The following is a 26958-nucleotide window of genomic DNA, read 5'->3' on the forward strand; positions in this document are numbered from 1 at the left end:
CTGTCCTCTGAGGGTAGCTGGCCAACAGGTCCCTAAATCATCTGCCTAAATATAGTTCTGGAACAGATATTTTCTGATGAGGGAGACCTAAGATTAGCCCACATTTGACTGCTGGAGGTCTTGCGTGGTGCACAGTCCCTCTGCACCGCCTTTCAGCTTTCTCTCTGTGTGTCAGCATGAGCCAAAAAAAGTGTTCAGTGGCACTGAGGAGAGCTGGAAATGGGGCTTAAAAGACCCAACTGTGTGGTCAGCCAAGCCCACGAGCTACCTGCTGTTTTGTCCCCGAGCACGGGGAAACGGGAGCAGGCTCTTGGCCACTGTCCAGGCACAGAGCTGCAATACTATCCATGCAGCTCCGGGAGCCGGGCTGGTTTGCAGCTGCCAAAGCAGCAGATGCAGCCGCTACCTGGCTGCCAAATCCTCGTTTCCTGCGGGGGCTGGAGCTATGGACATCTCTGTGTGGCCCCGTGGCCACCGCTTCTCGGAGGCCCACGTTCTCTCTCTGTCTGGCAGTCGCTTCTCTATTTAAGGCCTTGTTTTCTCTGATAAATCTCAATACTTGTGACATTCAGTTCTTCCCTAGGCTGTCAGGGTGATGCTTGTCCTTGTGTCACCAGTGGAGAGTATTTCTCAGGCCAGCTCTGCCTTGTCCCTGTGCTGGCCACTGATCCCAGCTGGGCTGTGGCTGCCTCCCACAGCTCTGGTGGGATCGGCTCTGCCTGGGCTGGGTGAAACACCAGCGATGTCCTCATAGCTCTGTGCTGCAGAGGGAAGATGCCTCTTCCCACCAGCACCTCTTCTGCCGGCATCTGGGCCACTCCGCCAAGTCCCAAGCCAGCCTCGTGCTTGACTTCTGGGGTACTAACGTGGAGGGGAGCAGTGCTTCCACGGGTGGATGAAACACCCGTGGGAAAAGTGCTGCCTGACAGCAAACCTGGGAAAGTAAGGGCAGACTTTCGGCATTTTCTGTGCCCAACTGCACCTGCTTCGACCTGGGTGCTGCAAACCTGTGGGGTTTCACAGGCCCAAATGGAAGAGACTCTCTCGTAACACAACTCTGTATCTCCCTCTTAGGGGAAGCTGGTGTAACCACCCTGCAGCTCAACTAGCTACAAGGCAAACAGAGGGAGAAGAAACATCCAGGCAGAAAAAAACCACCTTCAGTACTTGAAGGCTGTGTTATTTATTCCAACAGTTTATATAGTTTTATCAAACCATCTTTAACACAAAACATGTCTCCTAAAAGAGAGAATGGTGTGAGGTCCTACCAGAGATCATCTCAGCTAACAGCTCGCAAAGTTAAACCTGAATTTCAACAGTCAAACCAGCAAAATGTTTCTCCCCTCCCCTTAACAATATCTTAAAATGCTAAAACCCGAAAAAAAGATGCCTGTGGCTGGTGCTGCTGGGTCTGTAGGTGGAGCTCATCCACACAGAGCTGTGCTTTGGTCCTTTCCTGATGCTAAGCGGCAGCAGCACAGGTGAGTGGTGCTCGACATGAAGGCGGTGGGACTGGCCGGGTCCCTTCCCCACTGCCCACCCTGATGAGGGGCCGCATGGACAGTCCAGAGGCCAGGTCAGGTCTAAGATGCAGATGAGGGTGAGGCTTAGAAAAACCAATAATCTAAATTTCTAATCTATGGAAACAGAATAAATAATAGTCTAAATTGGCAAAGGAGGAAGGTACCTTGGACAGGAAAGTCTGATGTGTCTATTATTACTGAAATCGGGTTTTCCCCTAGGGGAAAATTGCAGCTAAGGCATCTTGAGAATGGCTCATATCACTACAACCACGGCAGTGTTGCTTTAAATCGTTAGGGATGGGAGCAGAAGTCTTTTGGAGGTGCCAGTCCTTGCACAGCATCTTGTGGCTCTCTAAACAAAAATGGTTGCAGCAGAGGCATTTGACAGACAACTTGCTGTTCCAGGTTGGCTTTTGTCCGCAGATTCAATAGCAAATTCTTGTTTAATGCTCACAGCAAGGCCCTCCTCCTGCCCACCCCACCCCCTGTACACTGTCATGGGGAGGGGCTGTTTTCTTGCCCCTTTGGTCTTGCTCCAGGGTCATTCTCAGAAGAAGTAGCATCTCTTTGGCTTTCTGCAGAAGGGAGGATTGGGAAGAAAGCACGGTTACACTCTGCTGAGGACACAAGCGATCAGTAATTGCTATAGCTGATTTTATTCAGATTGCCACCTGAAGACCTATCGCTACCCTCCTGCAGCCAGATATTTGGCTTAAGAGTATTGGGTTCTCCCTTAATGTTCCTGGAGAACAAAGGCTTCTCAACACATCTGGTAATGCTGGGAGGGAGCCTCGGGGCAGGGATGTGCTCTCCTTGTCTAATCTGTAATGGCAACTTGCAAGTGCTCCAGGAATGTCTGCCCGACAGCCTGGCAGCTACTGGAGTTGTTCTCTGTTAGAAGAGCTCTAATTTGTGTTTATTATGTATGGGTGGATGGACACGTGCTAGTATGGACGTGTTGAAAGAAGTACAGTTAGGGTAATGTGTTTAAGGTGTTTTTATAGTTACAGATTGTAGGCTGGAGGAGTAAAAGAGCAAGGGCAAAACCTGGGGGTTTACCCTCTGCAGCAATATTGTACTGTTTTGTTGCTTATTAGTGAAATCAGAGTGGCTGGTTTGCCAGAACAGAAGATTCATGCTTCTTGTAGTCAGCTGGCCAGCATATATTGAACAGGGTGATACTGATGCTGTGTTTGGGCTAGAGGGGAAGACCTGGGGATGGCTGGTGATGTTTAAAATTATTTCTGCTGTTATTTAAAATACCGTGGAACTATTTGAAGGGTGATTTTTTTAAAAAAAACAAACACAAAACCAACCAACAAAGAAAATGCAAACCACAACTTGCCCCACACTTGATTTTTATAAAGCCTAAGGTACACCTGATGTGTAATTTGCCCTGGGAAGGCTTTTGGTCAGTCCATGTCTTGTTTAAGCACCAGTGCCTCTACAAACCAGCTGAGCAAAGGGCCTTGGCTGGAGCGTGCAGCACTCGTGCCAGGAACCCCAGGACCATCCTGCTCACTGCCAGAGCCCCTCAGCCTAGGGATTCTCCCACGAGCTGAGTACCCACCGAGCACGAAGGCACTGACTGCAGGAGGAACGGGATAGCCCTCCTGAGCATCTGTGTGATGCTCCCAGCGACAGCACTGGTCAGCTGCACTGGCATTTCGTGCCTTGCCCTTCCAGCCTGGGTGCCAGGAGCGGGACTTACTGGTGTCTGTGGCAGCTCACCTGCTCCTTCAACGGCGAGGTCACCGAGGTCCTCGGTCAGCTTGCTCATGCTGATGGTGGTTGCGTCCCGTTGGATGTCGTGGACAGCGTTCCTCCGACCAGCCCGATCGCAGGAAATAAAGTCAGTATACGTGCTGGACTCTACCTCCATTGCATCTCTATATGCCTGCAAAATGCTGCGGAGAAAACACAGCTGTGAGGTCAAGGATGCTCTGCAAGCCTGGAGTCATGGCTCCCTCCAGGTTAGGTTACAACGAGGGGTTAAATTACAGCATGAAAAAATAGTCCCTGTAACTCTGCTCCAGTTCCTCTAACAGCAGCTACTGAAATCTTAGATATCAACCCCATCACGTGGGGCGGCGTGTGGGGTGACCACCGTGCTGGGTCACCCACTGTGTCGGGTGACCTACCATGCCGGGTGAGGGCTGGTAGGCAGGAAGGATCCATCCCAGCCGCCTTACTGGCCCTTGTTCTGCCTTCCTATTGCAAAGCAAGGCAGACAAGGCATTCGCCTCTCCTTTTGAGTTTCTGGCCTTCCCCCTTCTTAGGAGCTGCAAGGTTGTTTGCAGCAGCTTTTTCCTACAGAAAAAGCCCTCCTTCCTCCTCAAAATGCCACGGGAACTTTGAACGGAGGCCAAATTTGGCTCGCCGCGTGGGGGGGGTGGGGTGCTGATCCAACCTGAATTTGTAATGGGAAATGATCAGGGCCCTGATGGCTACAGGCTGGAAAGCTCGAGGAGCAGGGGAATATTTCATAGGTACAGGGCTTTGGATCAGTACTGGCCTCCACTGGTTGTCGGATGTCACTGAAAAAGTGTTGGGCTGGACTGCTTTGAGATAAGCACTTTAACGTGTGAAATTCAGGGCTTCGGTGAGATGTTTGGATCCCTTCACTCCAGGCTTGTGTCTGTGCCAAGCACAGAGCACAAAGAAAGGCTCGGAGCGGCCAATCGTCACACGCGAGCTCTGCTGCGAGCCAGCTCTTAGTTCAGCATGATGAGTCCTTAAGTTGTTAGTTTTTCATTTTAGCTGATGGTTTAACTTGCCAGCATTTGTACAGCACACAGAGTCCAGGGACCTCAGCAGCTCGGGGTACAAATCGCAGGCGTCCTGGCTCCCAGGCACAGAACCAGTGAGCACATGCTGTCTCTGCACTGGAAACCTGGTGTTCTTGGTTCCTGCTCCTGCCTACTCAGTTTGGCACTTAGTTTGGTTTTCTGCGTGGAAGTTAGAGATTAATTGTTGTCTCATCTGTGATTCTGCTTACTGTAAAAACTGCCTTTAGCCCTGCTGATGTTGTCAGTACTTGAAGGAGGCCCTCATTCGAAACACTCATGTAATGAAAAAAATTGAACTTCTTATCATTCACTTGCTTTTGTGTCTTGGGGTTAATGTCCCACTGAGAAATTTGCTTAGCCGCCTGTACAAATCCTGCTTAATATTGATCTTCCTAGCAGGGAAATCTGCTGGCAGACCACCAGCCTGGGCAGGAATCGGACTCCTCACTCTGTAATCCCCAGTCTTATGGCAGTAGAAAGAAGACGCTGGGGAAGATGCAATAGCCAGGATAAAAGAGGTTAAATTCTCCCCATTCCTGAGACTGAGCAGGGTGCAGTAACCTCAAACCTGCATAACCCCAGTTTCGGCAGCCCCAGGGACTCCTCTCTCGGTGCTGATGCCAGCTCAGGGAGCGCTGGCACCGGCTCACTGGCGGGATGTGGGGCTTGGCCCACCCACACCTCCCAGGAGAACCTGCTGCTCCAAATCCAGAAAATCCTTGCAAACAACTGCCTCCTCACAGGGCTTGGCATCCATCTAGCCCCTGTTAAACAAGCCCTGGGAAAAGCTGCATCCTTTGCCCCAGGAAGAGATCCCAGCTGGTTTTTTTTCCTCATCTTCCCTCCTTCCTTTCCAGGCATGCCCTTCCCGGGATGAGGCGCCCGCTCTGGATGCAGCAGGCTGGGTGATCTCAGTGAGCAAAGCGCCTTTTCCCTGGGACATGAAGCATCCTTCATTCCCAGACAAGTCCTCCTCACAGCTCATCGGAGCCCAGAGGCTGCTGACCTTCTGCAGCTGCTGGAGAGATGCCATATGGACTTGGGAAGCTTCCCTAACAGCGGTCCATACAAGCCTGGGTTCATCATCACATCAGTGAGGCCAGTCCAGAGCTGATATGCTCAGGAATCCTGCCCTTGTATGGGGAGCTGGACCACCTGGTTTGCAGGACGGGCTCCACAAACTGGGGAGCAGGAGCCGGCCAGCCCCCAGGACGCAGCATTTTCGCGGTGTCCCTTGATGTAGCTGCCAAAGGTAGATGTGCTCAGCTGCGGCAGCGCTGTGCCAAGTGACTAAATGCCCCATCACATGGGAAAAGGCTGGGATCTTGATTTAGAACAGGGGAAGGAACCAAGTGTGCAGAAGCAGGTCCTGCTCGGGCCACATTTGGGTCCCAGCTCGGCGGCCGGGAGATGGCGTCTGTGATTTATTTATTTTCCGTGGCTGGGAGGGTTCCTGCCTTCGGCTCTCCACGCCAAAAGCTGGAGAGGGGTGGATTTCTGAGCAAAGCTTTCAAATTTGTGCAGTTCCTTCAGGATTTTCAAGGTGGGCGGCTCTCAAAAGCCTTGCAGGCAGATCCTTCCCCGCTGGCAGAGACGCTCCAGCCTCTGCCTCCGGGAAGCTGTTGGACCGAGGAGGTGATGGGAGCGGTCGCCTCAATTTTTGATAGAAAAACCTCATTTTTCAAAGACCATTTCCACATTTCCAGGCAGGTGCAAAACAGTTCAGTGGGTTTAGTCAGTGAAAACATCTTTTGGTATCTGCCAGGGACTAGAAAGGAACCACCTTCCCTCTTGCCCACGTAGTTCAACCTGAAACTGTGTCACCGTGGACAGTCATTTAGCGGTGGCAGGGGAGGGCTCCCCACCTTCAGTTTTTCATGCTCCCGTGGGCTGGCAGGAGGGAATGATGTGCCAGCTCTTGCCAGACATTGCAGGAATAAGGCCGCAGCACACAAATACACTGCGCAAGGATTTCCAGGGCGCTTCAAAGAGATGATTCAAGTTGTCCCCAGAGGGTCGTTTTCTGCCTCCCGTCTCTCCTTGCTGCTGACGGTAACAGAAACGGCCCCTGCACCCTTGGCGCAGCGTGCCAGCCCATGGGGACGGGGCAGGGGATGCGTGGCGTGGTGACAAACGCCATCGGCAGAGGGCTGGGACCTGCTGCCCGTTGCCCATTACTCAAAAGCTTTTCTGTGCTGCTTGGAGGGAGGTTGTGTCCCCTCCACCGTGGGACACGTGTCCCCACACCGTGGGACACACCGTCTCAGGGAAGCTGGCCACAAATGAGGAAGCCCCTTGCAAGCTGCCACAGATACCAGATGTGTCCCCAGAGCCGCCTCTGCTCCTGTGCCCCCCTGAAATAACCTGGCTCTGCCAAACCTGCTGTTTGGCCTGGACTTGTTTTTCCATAGTGTCTTGTGAGGACTAAAAAATCTGGAGTTGTAATAGTCTTGGCTTTGCTGGCATGGACTCAGCTTCCGGAGCGGTTTTGCTGTTGGACTGCAGTTGGGCTCGCCGGCATTTTCCAGGGAAGTCACCCAGCAGCTGACGGAGCAGCTAGCTCTGCTCTGGGGGGCTGCAGCTAAACCAGCCCTACTCATACCGGGGCTGAATTGTCCCCATTTAGAAGGTGGATGCAAAGAAATTAAAGGGTTAAATGTTTCTTCTGCCTTTTGGTAGAAGAAACCAAGGCATTTCTTTTGGGTCAGCTCAATGCCCCTCCCAGGCCCCCTGACAAGCCAGCATTTAATTCCCATTTTCCCCCCCTTGCCCGCTTCTCCACAGCACATATCCCAGGGACTACAAGCAAAGAGTGACTGCAAATAATATAGGAATAGCAGACAAATGACCTGGAAATGCCACAGGCAGGTTAAGCTCAACACGGGGCCATGCAACTGCAGAGCAAACACAAGCCCTGCGACCTGAGCCAGTGGCCGGGGTCTAACTCCGAGGGATCGGATGGATGTTACAGTCACACCCAGACCCGGACTCCAGTTTCAAGGAAACCCTTCGCACGATATTGCATCTGTCCCTTGTCTAGGTTAAACTGTAAGCTTTTTATGGCTAAGAAGGACTATTTTTGGACTCTGCACCGATGCTGGCTATCAGCAGGCTGTGCTGAATTCAGCCACCTTCCCCTCCACTGCCTGCTTTGCTCTTCCTTTCTGCTCTGCCTCTCTTACCTCTCGCCTTCCTCAGTATTTTCCTCTCCACCCAACCTGCCTTCGCAGTGAGCGCAAAGGGCCTCTAGGTCAGAGAAAGCGCTGTTCGTCTCTGCATGGCATCCATGGCACTTTTGGGCATAAGGCAGCTTAGTCCCCTGCTTAGCCACCCTTGCCCCTTAGGGCAGCCAGCACAGTACACCTGGGCTGCTGTAAGGAAGGAGGTTCAAAGATTAAACACAGCAATGGATTTCCCTGCTTAACTAAGCCTGAGTCGTTGCCTGCTCCCACCCAGCTTTCCTTTAGGGACCGACCTGTTCCTCGGGGGTGAGTGGGGGCAGCTGCCCTGCCCGCTGTGCTGTCCCCTGGGACGCCCAAGGAGGGGAGCCTTGCACCTTGGCCGCCTCTGCGGCCGCAGCAGGCAGCCCCCGAGGGCAGGGACTGGGACGCTGAGGTCCCCGGGGGTAGGACCCCCAGCAGACTCAGGTCCTGGGGTGCTGCTGCCCGGCCATGGCCCCGCACCAGCCCGTTGCCAGTGGCAGTTGGGACCAACAGCTGCGGGTTCTGCTGGAGATGGCTCCCTCGTCCCGCAGCCCGGCCAGGGACATGCTCTCCCGCCTGCTTGGTGTCACACCAGAGGATCTAACGCTCTCTTTTGGGCCCCAAGCTTCTGGAGTCGTAAAGCCACGAAGCCAAGCTAAACCTTGCTGTGTTTCTGGGGTAAAATTTCAAAGTTCCGCTGGGGAACAGGAATACGACTCCTCCTTCCGCTCATGCATCGCATCCCACTTCTCTCCCCTTCATTGCCAACCTGCAGGGACGAAGGCATGGAGTCATGCGGTTGCCTTCGAGCTCTCCATGTTGTGCAGTGCCCCTTGCCCTTTCATTCCAGGGTACAGTAACTATTATTAGAACTCTCCTGTTGGGGCCGGATCCATAACAACAGCAAAACATACTCAACAGCCCTGCTGGGCTTTTAAAATATTTACAGTATAAGATGGTTTACTGCAGAGGGGGGCCTGGTAGAGCACAGAGACAGGAGCCCCGGGATTTCTGTGCTCCCTGTGGGTCTGCTGTGAGGTTTCCTGCTGGGAGAGTCACATCCAGCGAGGAGGAAAAAAAATCCCATAGGGCTGGAGCCAGCACTTGAGGTCAGGGGGTTTCCACCAACTGTCTGACAACTTCCAGCTGGAATTTCAGCAAATTTTCCACTGGCTCTTGTCAGGGAACATGCGTGAGGGGTTGCACATCAAAGAAGGAGGGCTCTGTAGCGGTGTTATCAGGGTTAGAGAGTATTTTTAGCACCTGTGCTCGTGCCTTAAAGACCTCACTACAGCTCATGACCCCCATGCACTAGAGCTTTAGATCCGTGGCCAGAAGCCAAGCTGAAGATGCAGATGTCCTATTCAGAGCCCAGCCTGGTAGCAGCTACATATGCAACAAGCATTGGTAAGGCTGGTGACAGAGTTTGCCCCAGGCACAGAGCTCCCTGGCTTTCCTGCCGGGTCTGTGTTCTCCAAAATGTGGTGGTGATGGGTCTTGTTGGCCAGAATTGACGTGCTCCAAACGGCTGAGCCCCGAGTTTCCCAGCTGGGTAAGAAAACAGGCAGGACCCGGGAAGCAGCCTGATCTCCCACCAGGGCACGTGTGTCTGTCTTATGTGCTGAGCAGCTTCTTTCCAGGCGAGAATAGCACGGAAAAGCCTCATCACACTTCAGTGGTGAAGAGATGTCAAGGTTGGGCATGGCACTTCAGTATTTTTGGAAGGCTTTTGCTGTGGGATTCCTCATAATGACTCTGCATCCTCTGGCTCTTATGCTAAATACAATGAATTCAGCCAGCGCAGACATCACAGCTTCTCCAGGCCCTGCAGTGTTTTTGCAGGAACAGAGCTTCTAGGCTTCTCTAGGACTCGTGGAAAATTATAATTCATATAGGAGGAGAGCAGATACAGCAGGGGGACTGAGGCTTGGTGTCCATAAACAGATCCCTTCTTTTGCTTTGGCCTGGTTTTACGGTATAAAGATCACTCAATGCCTGTAGAACTGGTAACTAATTGCTTAGCCCCCGGCTTAAGATTAGGTTTAGGCTGACTCCTCTACAACTTCACAAACCTTGCATTTAGCTCTACCAAGCGCCCCAAACTCCCTTCCCTCCCTCCTGGCCTTCAGCACGTCCCCAGGGACCCCCACACCGCAGTGTCTCTGCTGTCCCAAGGTACCTCCTGCTGCCCCACATCCTCCCGGCCACTGCCTGGCTCCCAGCTGACGTAAGAGATGCTCTAGACGAATTTCAAAATCACGGCTGACCCTTGGCATCGGGGTAGGGTGAGTCTGTATGCGTGCTGCTGTGGTCCCCAGGGGAGAGGGGAAGGTGTGGGGAGGAGTGGGAGAGGCGGGAGGGGATTGCTCAGCCTCGCCAGCATCTCGTTAGTGTCAGGACAAGTGGGTAACTGTCCATCCATCCGTCTGTCTGCCAGGAGGGCAGCCCAGTGCCCAGCTCTGGGTGTGCAGCACTGCCAGCCTGCATCCCTGTGCCAGGAGCGGGTGGCACCCCTCTGCCAGTCCCTAAGGGGCATGGGTGCTGAGCGTCTGCTCCAAAAATCCTCTGCCACAGGAGGAATCACGGTTTGCCTTGGCAACCGGGGTTTGATAGAGCTCTCTGCTCCTCCCTCCCCTCAGCACCGAGCCTCCGCTGCAGCTTAAGGTCTTCTATATCTTCTCACTAAGTTGATTAATGGAAATAATTGGTCTCTTCATGCATCTGGAGACAGTTGCCGTGACAGCAGTTGTATTTTTGTTTTGTTCCCAGGTCAAGCTTGTTTTTCACATCCCACAGCTTCGAGGTGCTAATAAATCAGGGCACGCCAGTTCCACCCCCACCTCCGAAAGATGCACATCCCTCTGCGGTATGGGGTGGCGGAGGGGGATGAGGCAGACTTAGCCCTGGCAGTCCTTAGGACATGGCAGGCTTGCACCTTTCTTCCCCCCATTTTTCAACCCCTCAAGCCAGGCTTGCACCAGGCAGATGCAGCTCTCTGCCTTCTGCACAGCAGGCAGCAGTGAGCCAGACTTCTCGTTCACCCAGCATGGCCACAAGCACCCGTCGCCTTGTGAGCCAGCACCCACCGGTTTCTCTGTCCCCTGCAGAGACCCTTTCAAAGCTGTAAGGAGTATGAGGCTACGAGTCCCTTCTCCGTTATTTTTATTTTCTCCCAACTTGTTATTTAGCTGCCTTTATACGTCAACATATTTTTACGTGAACAAAACCAGCAACTGTGTGGAAGATCTGCTAATGCCTGAATTTGCAAAGCAGACAAACCACAGACCAGTCACTTAAAACCCTTCAGCTGCAAAAGCCCCGCAGGTGCTGTTGCAGGCATGTTCCAGGAAGACTCACGTATTGTCCCTGCCTGTGATGTGCAGACACCCCATCACGCCTGGGCCATGGGGTGGATTCCTTTGCAATGGGGATCCCCTTCAGACTTGGTTTCCCTGTCTTCCCCCAGATCATTCAGGGAGAAAAGTCCCTGCTGGATTTCACCTCAAAGGCTGGAAACTCCCCAGTGGTCCCACAGCTCTTCTGATAACACCAAGGCACTGACCTCTGAGTGAACATCACCTATTCTCAAACCCCGCTTGAATTCCTGTCCCAGGGGTGCTCACCCCCAGCACAACCTGCCCAACACCTTGCAGGCTTCCCTGGGCGAGGAGAAGTCAAATAAGTGCAGAGGAGATACAGCTGGGGCTATTTTCTAACACAGCTGCCTTTGTCATGTATAAAAGGAAGGTGAAGCCACAGCAGGTCTTGATGGGCTAGCTCTGTTTCTGGGTGGAGGAAGGCCTTTCTACAAGGACAGAGGTAAGCAAGGATGGGTCTTTATTTTTATGCCTAGCAGGAAAAAAGATCAATTTTGTCCAGCTTTTTTTTTTGTGATCTGAGGAGTTGAGCTCTGCTGCTGTGTGAAAGAAGTGCTTGTGTGGCTGGGAAGGAGAGCTTAGCTTGGAAGAGGTGTTGTGCAGGCTGTAACTATGCATTTTTGGCTGCTGCTAGTTGAGGAGGCTCTGCTTAGCGCAGGGTGCATGAAGCTGAGAGCCACCTGCCTTGCCTCTTCCTTGTTCAGGCTTGCACAACCCCATAGGAACTGACATCCAGCATCCAAAGAGTCCTTCTGAGTTGCTGTGGTGTAAGGGGCTGAGCGAGGAGCTGTGAAACCTCCTGAGGTGTGAGAGCCCTGGCAGCTCCCAGCGGTGCCTAAAAATAACCGGGGCAACTCTTACGAGTGTCAGTGTGGAATGAGGCTGATTAGCAAAACCAGGCTTAGCTCTGCTCCCTGGAGCTGGCTGCCCGGTCTGTCCACCCCACTGCGCAGAAGGCGGCCACGGGCAGGACTCCCAGCCCAGGGCAGGGGCAGTGCCTGGCTGGGAAGATGGGGGCAGATCTGTCTTTGGGAGCTGTGAGGAGGACTGGGTGGCTGGGATGGTGCTATTGGTGCTTTAGATACAATAGAAAAAGAAAGCGTAGGAGTTAAAAACAAGCTGGTAGTGAGAGGTGGCTGAGCTAAGCCCTTTCGGGTGGCTCCGCGGCTTCTGTTACCCACTGAAATCAGTAGTTCCTTTGGCTGTGCTACCCTGCTGGGATCCCTGCCTGGGCAGAGAAAACTCTGCTGGTCCAAACACCCCCTCCTCTGAGTATTTCTGTGAGGGATGGAGAATTTTGTACATCCGTGTCAGGTGACAGTAGCTTCTGATCCTTTCTGCAGGCAGGGTAAATCTGTCTGCATAAGCCGCCAGGGATATGACATCTAGACGTGAGTTGAAGCGGTGCTCAAGACATGCCTGTGATGGTACACCGGGGATGCTCAGCAATCATTGCACATTATAGTCTCAGAAAAGGGAAAGCTTCTAATGAAATGAATTGCCAACTATTTTATGGTCCACTGAAATGCAGCCTGGGTGTAGAAGGACACAGGGTGTCTCTAGCATTTGTGGGAAAGATGCTGGATACAAGAGATTAACTGCTCTGAGAGACCTGCAGGAGGAATGTCTACATGCACCACAGAGTCCTGAGATCCTGTATTGCCAGATCTGCAAACAATGTGACTGTGGCAGCTCTGTGTAAGGGGAAGCTCAGCGCAGGAACAAGAGAAAGCAGTAAGATGATCTGAAGACTGAGGAGATGCTCTGAGTGTTGGAGCCAGGGGACTGAAACCACAGAAAGGATTATCTGAGCTGGTGAATCTGCCATTTACGCAAGTTCCACAAAAGGTTAAGCTTTGGGGCTTCCCTCAATCTTGCTGGGCTGACTCTACGTGCAGAGCAAAACTCACTTGTGTGGTTATGTACAGGCACACAATATTCCCATGCAAACTGCGCGGGCAGCCTGTGAGCAGGATTTGCACACAATGTCCCCATCACTGGCAGGGGAGAGGCCGTGCAGCATGGCTTGCACTAGGGGCTGCCCTTAGCGTCAGCATTGGAACATGCCTTCGTACAAGTACATGGTTGTGAAGTATGGAAAATACAGCAGGAAAGTCATTACAGCAAATTGTTGATTTTTTTTTTTTTCCTCTTAGGGGCTTTCTAGCATCTAGTAATTCAGAATACAGAGGGAGGTCAAATGACTCTATGAAACAGGAAGGAAAAAAACCATTCCTGTTTATGTAGTACCTCTCTGTGAATAAAAATTCTATCAGTCTATAGCGTGAGTCCCTACCTGATTTAGTTGACTTTCCTTCTGGACATGACTTCAAACAAGCTTCATACGCAGCAGGGCAGCAGCTTCTGGGGAAGGAAAAGAAAATAAACATAAGGAAACATTAGCTGTGCTTTTGTTGGGAAGCATAAAGCTCAGCTGCTTTTTCCACCATCTGCGACTAGGACAGCAGAGGGGACGTGGGGTCTGGCAGGCTCAGGCAAAGCCTGGCTTGGCGAGCAGAGAGACACCAAGCGAAGGGCTGTGGGATGGTGGTGTTCGTATGGCACCTTCTCGGGAGGGTTTGTGCTGATAGAGATTTGGCCTTTTGTGCCTAAGAGCAAGGGAAGTCCAGCCATGGGTTTTGCTTCTCCTTTTGTTAACTTCATGTGGGTATGCTGGGGAGAAGAGAAGCGACTCATGTCTCCTGACCTGCACCCCAGGGGTACCCAGCGGCTGCCTTGAGAGTATAAATGAATATTGGTTTGCAGCTCCACTGCCCTTTAAAGAAGTGAAACTTCCTTATCAGCTTCTCTGAGGCAAAAGGGGAAATTTGATCTGGTACTTCTAGTTGCCTTGCTTGGTCCTTCTCCTGCTCCTTGGGTTTCTTTGCTGTTTGTGCACAGCTGTGCCTTCTGCTGTCCCCGAGCCTCACTCAAAGACATTTCCTCTGTGGCCTTAACATCTGTGGGTGCATCACAATCTCCTGACCTGCAGAGCCCAGCCAACAAGACACTTGCTTATTTTAGCAGCTGTTTCAGCTTTCAGAATTTTTGGAACGTCATGGACTGTTTTTTTCACTTTGTCCCAGGGACAAATATTAGCAGAACAAAAAGCAAGAGATGAATGATTTAACCATGTAAGCAAGTAGCTCAAGCAGCTATTCATCTGTCTGGCCCATCTGGTTGAATACCACTCTGACTGGAACTATTCCCCATCATTTTCCAAGCTGGGACAGACCTACAGCCTTTCTCTTTATTTTTTTGACCCACTTTTAAAACTCCCTAGTTGTTGGAGCTGACTACTTGCTGGCTTTGGCCCTGCTTCAAGGACAGGGCACTTGCTGCTTCTGTGTGTCAGTTTGCCCATCTGTTAAATTGAGCTATTAATACTCGCTCCCCTTGCTAGATGCTTCAAATATTTGTAAAGCACTTTCAGATCTGCAGATGACAGGCTGACAGAAGTGGAAAATACTAATTATGATCATGACAGTAGCCAAACAAAGACCCAGAGATTTAACAATACACTTTTATTAGTGTTTACCCTGTTTACAGTGACACGCTTACTGGAAACACTGGACCGGAAAAGAAACGGTATTCCCACAACTCTGGGAAAATGGATCGCCCTTTTGGGGCACCAAGCAGGCAAACAAAAGCAGGAAGGAAGAAAGCCAGCTTTGGAAATCCACGAGTCTTTATTTTCCTCCTTTGCCTTCCTGCCTTGCTCGTGTGTTACACAGCCCAAACAGTTAAACTTCCAGCACTTCAGATGTGTTGCAAAATATCTCAAAATACGTGGCCCTCTGCCAAGAGAGGCTTAAAGCAAATTGGAGCAATGATGCTCTGAAGTAGAAGTTATCACTGAGCAGCCCTGTTCCTAATGGGATGTGGGGGGAACCCCCCCGTTTTCTCTCTCAGAAAAACCCTGATTTTGGAGACAAACTCTTTAGCAACCAGTACTGGCTTTCCAACCCTGCAGCCCTGGCACTGGCTAGATGTTTCTCCCCACAGCCCTCACTCGGGGATCTGGAGTCTGCAAATCTGAATCTGGGCCTGTTGCTCCATCCCCAAAGGCTCATCCTCTGCTGGGTCATCCAGTTTTGCTGCTCCCGGGGTGATGGGCAGAGCTCTGAAGACCCCTCTCTGCCAAGGTCAGGCAATACCCCACATGGGGAGTTTGGGGATTTAAGGGTGGTGAGGTGGATTAGTTCATGCAGTGTGACTAAGGATGGGCTAAAGCAACTTGTTAAAGAACACTTTGCATTTCCTAATCTAGTCCTATAACCCACCAAGGTACCACAGATTACTTTGGGACCCCTGCGGAAATGTTCGTTGGATAGCTAAACATCCAGACCCCACCAGCAACAAATTACAACAGCGCCAGCATGATGCACATATTTGGGGTTCAGATTCCCTCCATGTTTATCAGCTGTCACCCAAAAGGAACAAATATATGAAACAAACTCGGTGCTCTCAGCGTTGCCTCAAAATGAGTGTATGTTCCAAACAAACCCAGAATGCTTTTTAGCACAATTCAGCATTATTCTACACAACAGCTGTTACGGTGCTGCTTTTGATCCAGAGAGGAAATCCTTTCTGGTTTCAAGCAAGGTGATGGCAGCAGAGAGAAGGTGGTTCTGGTGTCTCTTGACTCCTGGATAAACAACAGGCTGTATGCATCGCTGATCAGAACAGGAGCCTGGTCCTCCCAGAGCAGACTGAGAGACTCTCTCATTTAGTGCCCTGTCCCCAGCAGCAGCTGGCATCCTTCGCCTCAGAGGTGCAAGAAAACTTGTAATTGTAGTGGAATGTTTTTCATTGCTTACTAATTACCCTGAACCAGGAGGTTTTATAATCCTTAAAATGCAATATCCTCTTAATCATACCCAGGATTGTTTTGTTACCAAGATAGCTACCTGATATCCATTAGAATGCCTTCTGAGCTCTTTGCTCCAGTGATATCTCATGGCAATGAGCAGAACACATTAATTACACTTTGTGGAAACAGTAATTCCAATAAAGTTGATGACACGCCAGTGGGGATGTTTGGCTTATTACATCACTGCAAATATCAACAAAAGTTGGCATTTCGGCGCTCACTGGGATGTTCCTGGGGCAGCAGCTTGCGACCAGCAACGTGCCTGCATGAAAAGACGGCGTGGAGGAGCCGTGCAAAGAGCACTGAGCCTCTCCAGGGCTGTGCGGGGAAGGAAGCATTGTGGAACTCGCCGTGCAAACCAGAAACGGGTGGTGTAAACTACATATCCTTGCAGGCTCGAAGGGAGTGAAGAGTTTTGAAACAAGGGAGTAGGTGGTTCATAGTCCAACTGCTGTTCTTCCTGCTTCCGCTACAGGTGCCAGCTGAGTCCTGGAGCAATGTTTTGATGTCTGCAACTGCTGTCGTGAGGAGCTGGGGTCAAAGTCCACGCAACAGCTGAACCTTCCCTTCTCACTGGCTGGTGCTGGCAAGCCTTGGGAGCAGCTCCCATTATGACTTGGCTTTTTCTAGTCACGGGCTAGAGACAACTAGAAGCATGGGGATTTTTTCCCCTCTCATCCTCCCTAAAATGGGTACTGTGATTGAAAATTTTTCTGGATCAGTCTATATATACAGCTTTGGTGACACTAAGGAAACCCATAAGAGTGTGGAGAAACAATTGGAATGTGAAAATGGGAGAGACCAGAACAGGGTGGCATAGAAAGGCAAACAAAAAGCTGGGTTGAAGCTTCTTGCTACTTCTTATGGACTTGTAGATTCATCCATGATTCTGCCACAGACCTCTATGAGCCCAGGAAAATCATCTGCTTTTTGTGTAGCCCATGTAAAATAGGAATAACACTGGTGTTTAGTTGCCCAGACAGGCTGGAGGGGATAATGCACAGCAGTATGCTGCAGGAACTGGCTCTGAAATGTGAGAGATCAGGAAATGTTAGCAACCTGGAAAACGTTTTCCATAGTTATTTTGGGGGTAGGGTTGTGTGCCTCTGGGTATTCCTCTGAATGGGCTCAAAAGTAGATTTAATTTTCTTTGGAATATGAGGATAAAGGAAAAGAGCAAAAATCCTCATACTAGCTCACCATGTGCCTGTACACCTCCTCAGAATCGGCCACTGGGTACAGAAATACCAGGTGGTTGGAAGATGTGTAGCTATGAACATTCTTGGGTTTTCATCTCTCCATGACGAAGCTGCCTACACTGGGAGCCTATGTACTATATTTCATAGTCTCCAGTTCTTTGAGGCATCTGATTCTGCACTCTCTGGAAAGTGTCCCTGGAAACGACGGCGTGGGGGATTTGTACATCCATGTGGAACTCTGTCTGAAGGACTCAATGCCTTGTTCTGTGCTTGAGGTATATTAAGCGCTACTGGTACATCCATGTTTGTAAATGGCCATTTACCCTACATCTGCACTATATCCAGCCATTGAGGGTCTCTTCATGCATCCTTCTTTCCCAAACACCATCCCTCACGAGAGCAGAAACGTGACAATTTCTCAGTATGGTGGCCCTTTCCAGTCAAGAGTCTCAAAAGCCAGGGTCTGCCCCACAGCTACACATGCCAGGCATGCCAACCTTGCTGCAAGCAAACAGCCCAGAGCCTGAGGGGCTGCAAACATCTGAGGGTCTCTGTCACACCACGAGTGTCCTCTCACCCTTGCACTGCCACAGCATTCCCGCTGCGGCTGCCTCTTGCTCATTTGATCCCAGTGTGTCCTCCTCCTAATTTATGCCACCAGCCCAGCCACCCAGGGCGTTGCTGCTGGGTTCACAGCTACGCTTGGCTCTTGTTCTGTGGACCCATTTACCCCTTTCAAGCAAGGGAAACATTTCCTAAACACCCCTTTGGGGCCAAGGCATAGCACGCATGTGAAAGCTCACCACCGTGGCTTGCTACCAGCTGCTTAGGGGAATCCAGAGAGAGGAAGGAAAGACACACAGCTCTGAGGTGGAGGAATTTGCAAAGCCTCCTGAGAATACCACCACACAGCAGTTCTTTTTTTATCCCAAGTCTTTGCCTTTTAAAACATTTGCTTGGAAAGCTGGATGCCAGCAAGTCTCTGAGCCCATTTCCACCACCGCGCTCTGCAAAGCCCTTGCTCGTGGTTTGAAGGGGAGCCTCGGGCAGCCTGGCAGCTCCCAACAGCCCTAAGGACGGATTCACACCACGGCCCTGCACAGACAGCACGCCAGGTGCCTGTCCTGCGGGCTGGCATCCATTCCTGTGCAAGCACGCAGCCACCCCGATGCCGTAAGGGATTCCTTCCGGCAAGTCGCTCGGAATAAACGGACACATGTCAGAAATGAGGCCAGAAATCCCCATGGGGGTCACTGATCCACGGTCCTTTGTGATTTCTAAGCAAGTCTGCTCTCCCTGCTACCCCTTCGCAGCAAGTACTGAACCGCGTTATTTTCCAAGTGAAACAGCAGCCACCTCCCTGCAATCAGCCTACAAACAGCTTCTCCCAACAGCAGAAAAACTGGGATGCGGCTTAGTTTTTCAGCCCACGGTTTGTGGGCAGCAAAAATCTCGCTGTTCGCAGTCGGTTAAGTAAAAGTTAACTGTCTCTCTAAACAAATCATCCCTTCGTAGCGCGGCTCTGGCTCCCGTGCCGGAGAGCAGCCCCTCGCTGCGCTTCCAGACAGGTCTCCTGGCCACCGACCATCCCACCCCGTCGCCTGCCCCACATGCCCGCAGCAGCGTGCACAGCCCTACTTACGGCCACCCCAGCTCCCGCTGCTTCTCGAACGCCAAGTTCCGCGGTCCCGCCACCGAGGAAGAAATCGAGGCTGGATTTCACCCTCCTGGCGTCTCTGCCCAGGGCGGCGAGCAGCCAAGCTGGCCCGGGGAGTCGCAGCCAGTTTCAGACTTGCAGTTTCCTTGTACTGGGAGCTGCTAAATGAAGTTGCACTTCTGGGGCCGAGGGGCGTGTTCTCCCCTCCCGAGTCAGTCCCTGCCTGCTGTAATCCAATGCTCATCCCGATGATGTCAAGCAGCCACCACCGCTCTCGGCTCCTACCTTACAGTCGGCGGGAGGGATCCGTTTCCTTTTCGCAGCAATCTTTGTTTAGCTTCGCCTTGTAACCCCATCTCCCGGCAGCTGCATGTGCCCAAACATCCTTCCTTCGATGCTCGGGTGCTGCGGCTTTTGCTGCAGGGCGCTTCCTCCTGCCCTCCCGCCCGCCGTTCCCCCAGGTTTCTCCGGCACATCGCTCGGATGCACGTCCCAGCTGCATCCCACCGTTCGTCCTCTCCATCGGGGCCTGGCCAAGGGCACCATCGCACCCCGTGCAGCGTGAGCTATTTTACCAGGTGTAGCGCCAGGGAAGCGCCTCCCAAGAAAAAAAATAGCTTTGTGTCTTTCGGGGGTGCCTTTTGCTCCGCTGACTCCCACGGGGTAAAATCTAAGCGTACTTCAGCTCATCTGCCCCTGGGTGCCAGCCTTATTTGGGGGTGAAATGCAGAGCTGGTGACAGCACCTGGATTTAAGGCGGGGAAGGTGCTTAGGTCAAGGCAATATCGCGTATCAAGCACGTACCTTTGCGTCCACCCTGCTGCGAAGCACTGCCTGGGAGCTCTCAGCGAGCTCGGGGCCACTCCAGGAGAAGAGGAAGTTTTGGCTGTTCTTGGCACCACAGGGGCCCAGGAACACCCCTCTGGGTGGTGTCACCTCTCTGTGTCACATCAGCCTTACAGGCACCACTGGGTGGCTGACGCCGAACGAACAAGCTGGTCGCAGCGCCAGGTCCCCAGTCGTCCTCGTGGCCCACGCTCCTGCCCAGCCCTACCAGCGTGGTGGGAAGGTGTGTGAGCACACAAGGGTGTACGTACTGCTGCCTGCTCCTGCCTGAACACCCAGACTGGAACAGGGCTCGTTAGCGCTAATTGCTTTGCTGAGAGAGCGAAAGACTCACTTCATCCGGGCTGTAAGGGCACTCCAGTCCTCAGTCGTGTAAGGGGGAGAAGAAGTGGCACGACTCAACTGGAGAGCACAAAGGGTGTTAGCCAAGGACCAGACCCAGTCCCCACTGGAGCTAGACGAGCTTTTATTTCAGGCTGCGTGCAAAGTGAGCAGCGCGAGCCAGGAGGACTTGGCTCTCCCAACCTGCCATCTCGCTGAGCACTAGACAGACGCAGAAGCGGCGTCTCTGCCATCCTGCAGCTCTCCCATGACAGATGGGCCCCAGAGATGTTCAGTGCTGGCGAGGAGCACCAGCCTCTCCCCTCGCCCCAGCACCGGCTGCGCAGCCGGACCTGCTCCACCTCCACTGGCCTCACCACCTTCAGCCAGAATCTGTTCGTGAACGCCTGAAAACGTGCCATTTGCTGTGGTAGATACCCACACCCCTGCCATCGCACGCAGGAAGAGATAAAAACACCAACAAAAGCAGCAGGCAGCGCAGGAAACACCCTGATGACAATACCGAGGCATGGAGGAAGGGGAACGGACCTCAACAGAGCAAAACATACCCATGCTCAGTGCATCCCAAAACTGAACTTGTGTAGCTCTGCCTCCTGATTCAATGTGGTTTTATTTCAAAACCAGCCCCAGGAAGCCAGTTTGATTTCCTGAGACATACCACCTGGCAGAAAGTCATCTATCTCCGGTGCTCTTGAGTCATGCGTTACTACTTACCCGAAAGTAACGGTAAGGGATTCACGACAACGCCCTGCCTGTCTTCATGAGATACAACGGAGGGAGAAGGCTCTGCCACGCTGTGCTGAGGGACCAGTACAGTCTTGGGAGATTGCTATGCTGGCCCAGCCAAGGCTGCAATTTTCTCTTTACTCCAGATCGCATTTGAAAGCAATCCAGAAGGCTACAGCTTTACGCTAACACTTGGACTGCGAGGTTTGAAGGCCAAATCTGGTAAGGATGCAAATGCTACACCAGCAACCCAGGCATTCTCTTGGCAGCCTGTGGCCAGCACCATTACAGTGCAGGCAATATATAGCAATGGCAACAACAAAGTACTTTGGAAAGCCAGGAGCACAGTATATGTACTTTTCAAATAATATGTGTCTTGTCTTACTCAAAGCTCCCAATCCTGTGTGTCTGGTCCTGGGAACAAGCCCCCTAAAGCATCCGTCAAAGAGTCTGTCCTTTTCTGCACACACTTACATGTCCCTACAGTGACCTCCTTGTACAATACTATCCCCTACAAGGACCGGTCAAGTATTTTCCATCAAAACTCTTTTTAAGTAGAAAAATGCAGTTTGGAATTTTCTACAGAACATATCTTTTTTTTTTTTTTTTACAAGGAAAAAAAAATAAATCCTGAGATGCCAAAAAGTTTGCCTGAAATCTTAACACATTAGGATAAAAATGCATGGCTTTCAATGTATTCAGTCTTCTTATTTTTAAATGGAAGTTGATATCTTTCTCTGGAAATCCACCCAAACTTCTAGCTAATTCTCAGGTTCACCATCTCTTGTCCTATTGCTTTGTACACCATAAGATGTTCACCCGGAGGTGTGGGCTATGAGTAAATGCAGTTCCTATCTTGCTATAATGAGAAGTTATCGCGGCCTGGAATGGCACGCTCCTCATGATGGATGGTATTACATACAGCCTCAAGCTGACTGACTCAGCTGCAGCCACAGTCAGCCTCTAATGGCTTCTACTTTACTAATATGCTTGTCTTTAGTGTTTTTTGCTGCCTGTTGCATCCATCTGCTTTATACTGTGCTATCCTGCATGGTTTAGGACTGGTGGTAATGACATTGCCGCTCTGGACAACAAGAGGTTTGGCTCTGCTCTGTCGGCTGCTGCTGACCATGCAGCTTGTCTGCAGAGAATTGCGGTGATTTTTTTTAGCTCTGCATCACAGAGTGGGATGCAGAAAGCAACACCCCAGGAAAAGGATGGTCCTAGGATGCCCTGCAGCCCGTGCTGCAGGTGCCACCTTCACTGCTCTGGTGCAGCACAGGACAAAAGAGCACAGCTCAGGGAAAAGCAAGAAGCTGTCCCATGGGTTGACTGTCAACCTTTAGCTGGAGGAGTGACAAAGCCAGAGCAATTTCAGAGGGCAAGTGTCAAAACGAGGTGAGAGTATCCCCGAGGGTGCTAACGTAAAGAAACCCACCCCTAGAGCAGCGCTGTGCTGCTGAATTGTGCACTGCCTGCGCCAGCAAGAAAAACCACCAGCACAAAGGACCCTCTGGGAAGCTCTGAAGCCCAAGGAGAAAAGCTGTCACTTCAGAAGGATCTGACCTGCCTCTGACCTGAATGTTTTTGCAGCCTGAGCCTCGCTTCCCTCAGAAGTTCGTGCTGACGGGGTTAGAGCAGCGCTGCGATAGCCCACTGATGTAGCGTGAAGCCTCCTCACGTAGGAGCAGCTTCCCACCATGTTTCCCAGGCATTGAGCTCTCCGTGTCACTTGATGTCATCAAGATTGCAAGGAAATGCGGAATGGCACAAGATATGCATGGAAAAAATGTGACAACCTGATTTTTTGCCAGACTTCCTCCCCAAAAATAAATACTTAAAATGAACTTTTGATCAAAAAACCCACAGAACGTATTTCAACGGTCTGCTGGGCTCCCTACCGAAAGTGTGGATGTCTTAAGCCATCAAATAACAGCTTGCACTCAGGGATTCATGTGAAGAGGAGAAACTGACAGGTAAAAGCAGTTTTAGTGACAAGCCATTTTTTTGCTGTCAAAGGAAGGACATAGTTTGCTGTTGATTAGGGAAGAGAGAGAAGGTGTCGGGACGTCTGAATGAATTACTTGGCATTCAGACCCGTTTTGTTTTTATAGAAGTTGTTCATCCGGAAAGGTTCATCAACAAGTGAAACACAAAATAAGCTTGTAATGAGGCTAAACTCATTAGCAAACCCCCTCCAAGGTCACATCTATTAGTGGGCAGGGTGGAAGAGCCAAGCGTGGCGCTGGGGAGTCCCTCTCGGTGCTGGGACCCTGGGGATGTGCATCGTGGCCGCTGGCACGGTAGCTCAGTGTGGGGCTGACGTGCCAGCAGGGCAGAGCACAATCAAAAAACTGTTTACTTTGTGCTGGAGCTATTTTTAGCTCCAGTAATCTGTGCAGAGATGATAAAGCTTTTCATTGCAAAGTGAGTGGCTGTGTTTTCCTTCTGGGCAATTTCACTCCACAAGCTCGTCCCTTCCCCCTTCCCGGCCACTACTCCCCAGGGACCTTATCTCCTCTGGCTGCTGAGCTGAACACCTCCAAAAGGTTTGTCCTGGCTAGATAGGCTGGAGTCTCAGTCCAAACTTACTTTTTTTTCCTTTTTCCCCAGAGGATGTATTCAGTTTGGAAAAGAAATGAACTTTTTTTTGGTAGTCTCCAAAGTCCGGTTCAAAGCCTTTGCTGAAAGCCCATCGTGGACATGCACCCTCTAATCCTTCATTTCTGCAAAATTCCTTCTGTCCAAAGGCTCTTGCAAAATAAGTCACTTGACGGTTACCTCTTTGCAGCTGACACAAATACAAGCAGGTCTCAAACTCAGATCTCAGGGCAAGCCAGAGTCGTCAGTCAGTGACCGCGCTGCCCTATGCCATGTTCTACCCAAAGGGTCCTGAAGCCCATTACAAACTCCCTTACACACTCTATATAAGAAGCACTTTACCTGCTGCTGATAGGAGAAAGCGCGGCAGCTGGCTAGCGGCACAAAGACTACAAAACAAGCATAAATCCTGCTTGGTAAGGGATTTGTTTGTCTAAAGGAATCCAGAAGCTTCTTCAGTGTAAACCCACAAAGGTCATGCATCCAGCACATGCTTCACCAGAAAATCATTCCACTGGTAAAAGCTTACTTGTTTGGGACACAGGGTGAATAGCAACATCTCTGTCTGCTCAGGGATGTATTTGGGGGTGGGGGGGGGGAGAATATGCAACTATTAATTAAAATAGGTTCATTCTGCTTGCTAAGAAGGGTCAGATACACAGACAGAGCTAACAATGATCATCAGGATGAGAAGGTGCAACAGGAGAGGTATTGCTTAAGTTGATCGTGACTGACTGCTCAGGTCTTGCTGGCGGGGAAGCGGGAGATCTTCTGAGGTCCACACACAGGTACTCCTTTGCTTTGTCCCTCTGTTTCTGCTAGAAGGGGTAGTTGGAAGAAAACAAGTAGCAGGCTGGGTTGGCAGTTGTGCTTCTCTCTTTTGGAGAGCAAAGGGCTATGCTAATAAATGAGAAGAAAATAGTTATCTCTGTCAGCTTTATAATATATGCCAGAGCCATCCAGCCAACGGTTATGATTTTTCCCTGGTGTTTGGCAGCAAGACAAGGATTCCTGTTGCAGATGTGCAGAAGCCATGTAAATATTTTGATCCTGACTTGTGCTCTCAGCTAAATGGACTTTCATGTGATTTTATTCCATGGATGCTGAATGGAGTGCTCCTGGTGAGGCATCACACTCAGGTTATTAATCCTCTGTTGTAAGTCAAAGGACTGCAACTTTCAGGCTTCACCATACACACTCACTTTCTACCTAAGGTCAGGAAAAAATTCAGCCTAACCTCCTGGCACGATCCCCTGCTTTCCATGTGTCCTGGTTTCAGCTGGGATAGAGTTAACTGTCTTCCTAGTAGCTGGTGCAGTGCTATGTTTTGAGTTCAGTATGTGAAGAATGCTGATAACACTGATGTTTTCAGTTGTTGCTAAGTAGTGTTTAGACTATAGTCAAGGATTTTTCAGCTTCTCATGCCCAGCCAGGGCACCTGACCCAAGCTGGCCAACGGTGTATTCCATACCATGGGACGTCCCATCTAGTTTAGGAACTGGGAAGGGGGGGGCAGGGATTTGCGGCTCGGGGACTGGCTGGGTGTCGGTCGGCGGGTGGTGAGCAATTGCCCTGCGCATCATTTGTACATTTCAATCCTTTTATTACTACTGCTGTCATTTTATTAGTGTTATCATTATCATTATTAGTTTCTTCTTTTCTGTTCTATTAAACTATTCTTATCTCAACCCAGGAGTTTTACTTCTTTTCCTGATTTTCTCCCCCATCCCACTGGGTGGGGGGGGAGTGAGTGAGCGGCTGCGTGGTGCTTAGTTGCTGGCTGGGGTTAAACCACAACACCATGTCGGTTCATTAATGGGGTACATGTAACTAGATGCCTTCTCGTGAAGCAGCTGGCCACTGTGACAGCCAGGATAAGCTCAACAAGGCTGTTCCTGTGTCCCGTGCCATCTCATGTCCTTAGACATGGTGCTATTTATCTGTTCTAGCTGTTCCCAAGGCCATAAAGACTGGGGAGGTGCAGCATCCCTGCGATTTGGTCTGAGAGCAGCAGGAGTTCAGGGCACTCCATGGGAAGAGCTCCATGTGCTGGTCAGGGAACAAAGTATTCTGTTTGTGCTGACAGTGTACATGAAATAAAAACAGGGTTGGCCTAGTGACCCGGGAGCATTTCACTCCGGCATTGCATACAGCCCTCTGCTCCCAGCACTGTACTGGGAACCTGCCCTGGGCTTCAGGTGTTGCCCAGGTGTGCAGACACAGGGAAGCGTAAGCAAAGTGATGGGGACACCCTGCATATTGGGGGGCTCAGAGAAGGGCTCTGCCACCCCAGGGTGGACTCAGGGGCTGACAAAACCCTCTTGTTCCTTACCGACTGTGTGGGCAGGGTACGGTGCTGGCTCCTGAAAGGAATGCGGGATGCTGCGGGGAATGGGATTTGCCAGGAGGCAGAGCCATCAATTCTCAAGTGATCCTGGTGGTGTTACACCAGTGTCTCACACTGACATCCACGCTCCATCCCTACTGTAGTAGTAGATATTAAGGCATAGTCCCTGCCTCACAAAGCTTAATCCTTTAAATATCCAAGACAGACAAAAAGAAAGGAAAAGAGGTATTATCATCTCCTTTTGGCAGTCGGCTAGTGGAAGGACAGAAGGCTAAATGACTGCTACAGAGACAGATTATCACCCAGCCCAGAACACTAACCTTGTCCACACTGTTACTGGCAGCTCCTCCACGTCTGTCGCAGATGGACAGCCCGATGCTTTTGTGGGTGCATGCCAGCAGACCTTCCTCATCTAATAACAGCCAATCTCACTCCCCACTGCTCTTGAGATGTATTTTGTTTACTGCTTTTTGTGCCATGACTATTCCCTTATGGTATTCTAGCATTTCCAAGTTTTTAAAGGGTTCCGCTTACTCCCTTAATTCACGGTATCTGTTTCAGGTTCTTGCTTCCTCCCAAAGCTGGGCTGGGGTTTTTTAGACATGTGTAAAATTTTCACTTTTATGCAGGATTACAGAGTTTGGACATAGAGTTTAACGTTTTCATACAGATCCCAGTTGCCACTCACTTTTGTGGATTAAATCATTTCCTTTTATAACATCTCTCAAGTGATTGTTTTCAGCTTTATAAAAATTGGCCTGATAAAGCATCAAGTATCTTTATTCAGATTATACATCACAAGAATAATCTAGCAATGGCATTTAAATAGACATCAGCTTCCTCAAGCCATGTTAAAATCTTAGCTCCATGCAATCCTGAGTTAGATATCTTATAGAAGGTCTTGCAGAAGACCCTTTAATAAAAGCCCACCATCCAGGCTGTCCTGGGTCAGAAAGTTTCAGTCATATTTGATCTAAAAGTCTGAGTTTGGGTCTGGGTTCCTTACCCTCTAATACTGAGGGAAGTGTAAATGCCTGTCACTGTCCAAAATACCCATTGTCCAAATTGCTGTGCTGCCTAATATCTCCTCCCTGCATGCACAGATAGCTGCAATATTTGTGACCTGCCGTGTATGCTGCAAAGCCATTGGAGCGACAGTTATGCCGTTATTTCTATATGGACAGATATATTTCTATATTTCAACATACTTCTATATGTTGGCCATCCTGTAAAGGCATGTTCAAGGGAGCAACCTCTACAACAAGCTAAATATCTGTAAAATGGCCCACTATAGATGGACACTTTGCAAGCTGCCCTTCTCAAGCTGGCCAACTGACTGAGCTGCTAAGCGAGGGGATGCTGTACCGAATGGGCGCTTGCATTGCAGAATTGCTGCCCCAAATGGCCTCCGCTCTCTCCATCCCTATGGCAACCAGCAGGAGATCTCACTGTTCGGACAAGAGGTGTGTGCTCCA

General features: G+C 50.7%; 1 protein-coding gene across 4 annotated transcripts; it reads right to left on the minus strand.

Moving 5' to 3' along the window:
- Window positions 1–1142: 1142 nt before the first annotated feature.
- On the minus strand, window positions 1143–19505 carry PKIG (cAMP-dependent protein kinase inhibitor gamma). Of its 4 annotated transcripts, none has more exons than XM_075018491.1 (4): window positions 19426–19505; window positions 13189–13256; window positions 3255–3430; window positions 1143–2098 (listed from the first exon to the last, which is right to left on the minus strand). In XM_075018491.1, the coding sequence occupies exons 3-4, from the start codon at window positions 3403–3405 to the stop codon at window positions 2019–2021; spliced, it is 231 nt and encodes a 76-aa protein (XP_074874592.1). In that variant the 5' UTR covers window positions 3406–3430; window positions 13189–13256; window positions 19426–19505; the 3' UTR covers window positions 1143–2018. The 4 variants fall into 4 exon arrangements, with proteins under 4 accessions (XP_074874592.1, XP_074874597.1, XP_074874586.1 ...); XM_075018496.1 differs by lacking the exon at window positions 19426–19505 and adding an exon at window positions 18907–19059; XM_075018485.1 differs by lacking the exon at window positions 19426–19505 and adding an exon at window positions 18607–18820.
- Between the last annotated feature and the right edge of the window lie 7453 nt (window positions 19506–26958).

This window comes from Buteo buteo, chromosome 2 (genome assembly GCF_964188355.1).
Source record: "Buteo buteo chromosome 2, bButBut1.hap1.1, whole genome shotgun sequence".
Lineage (NCBI taxonomy): Eukaryota > Metazoa > Chordata > Aves > Accipitriformes > Accipitridae > Buteo > Buteo buteo.

Excerpts from the sequence above, each read along its gene's own strand:
- PKIG (XM_075018491.1), bottom strand. The coding sequence starts at position 3,405 with ATGGAGGTAGAGTCCAGCACGTATACTGACTTTATTTCCTGCGATCGG. Across the intron at positions 2,099-3,254 it reads CCTCGCCGTTGAAGGAGCAG|AAAGCCAAAGAGATGCTACT; the intron begins GTGAGCTGCCAC and ends TCCCTTCTGCAG.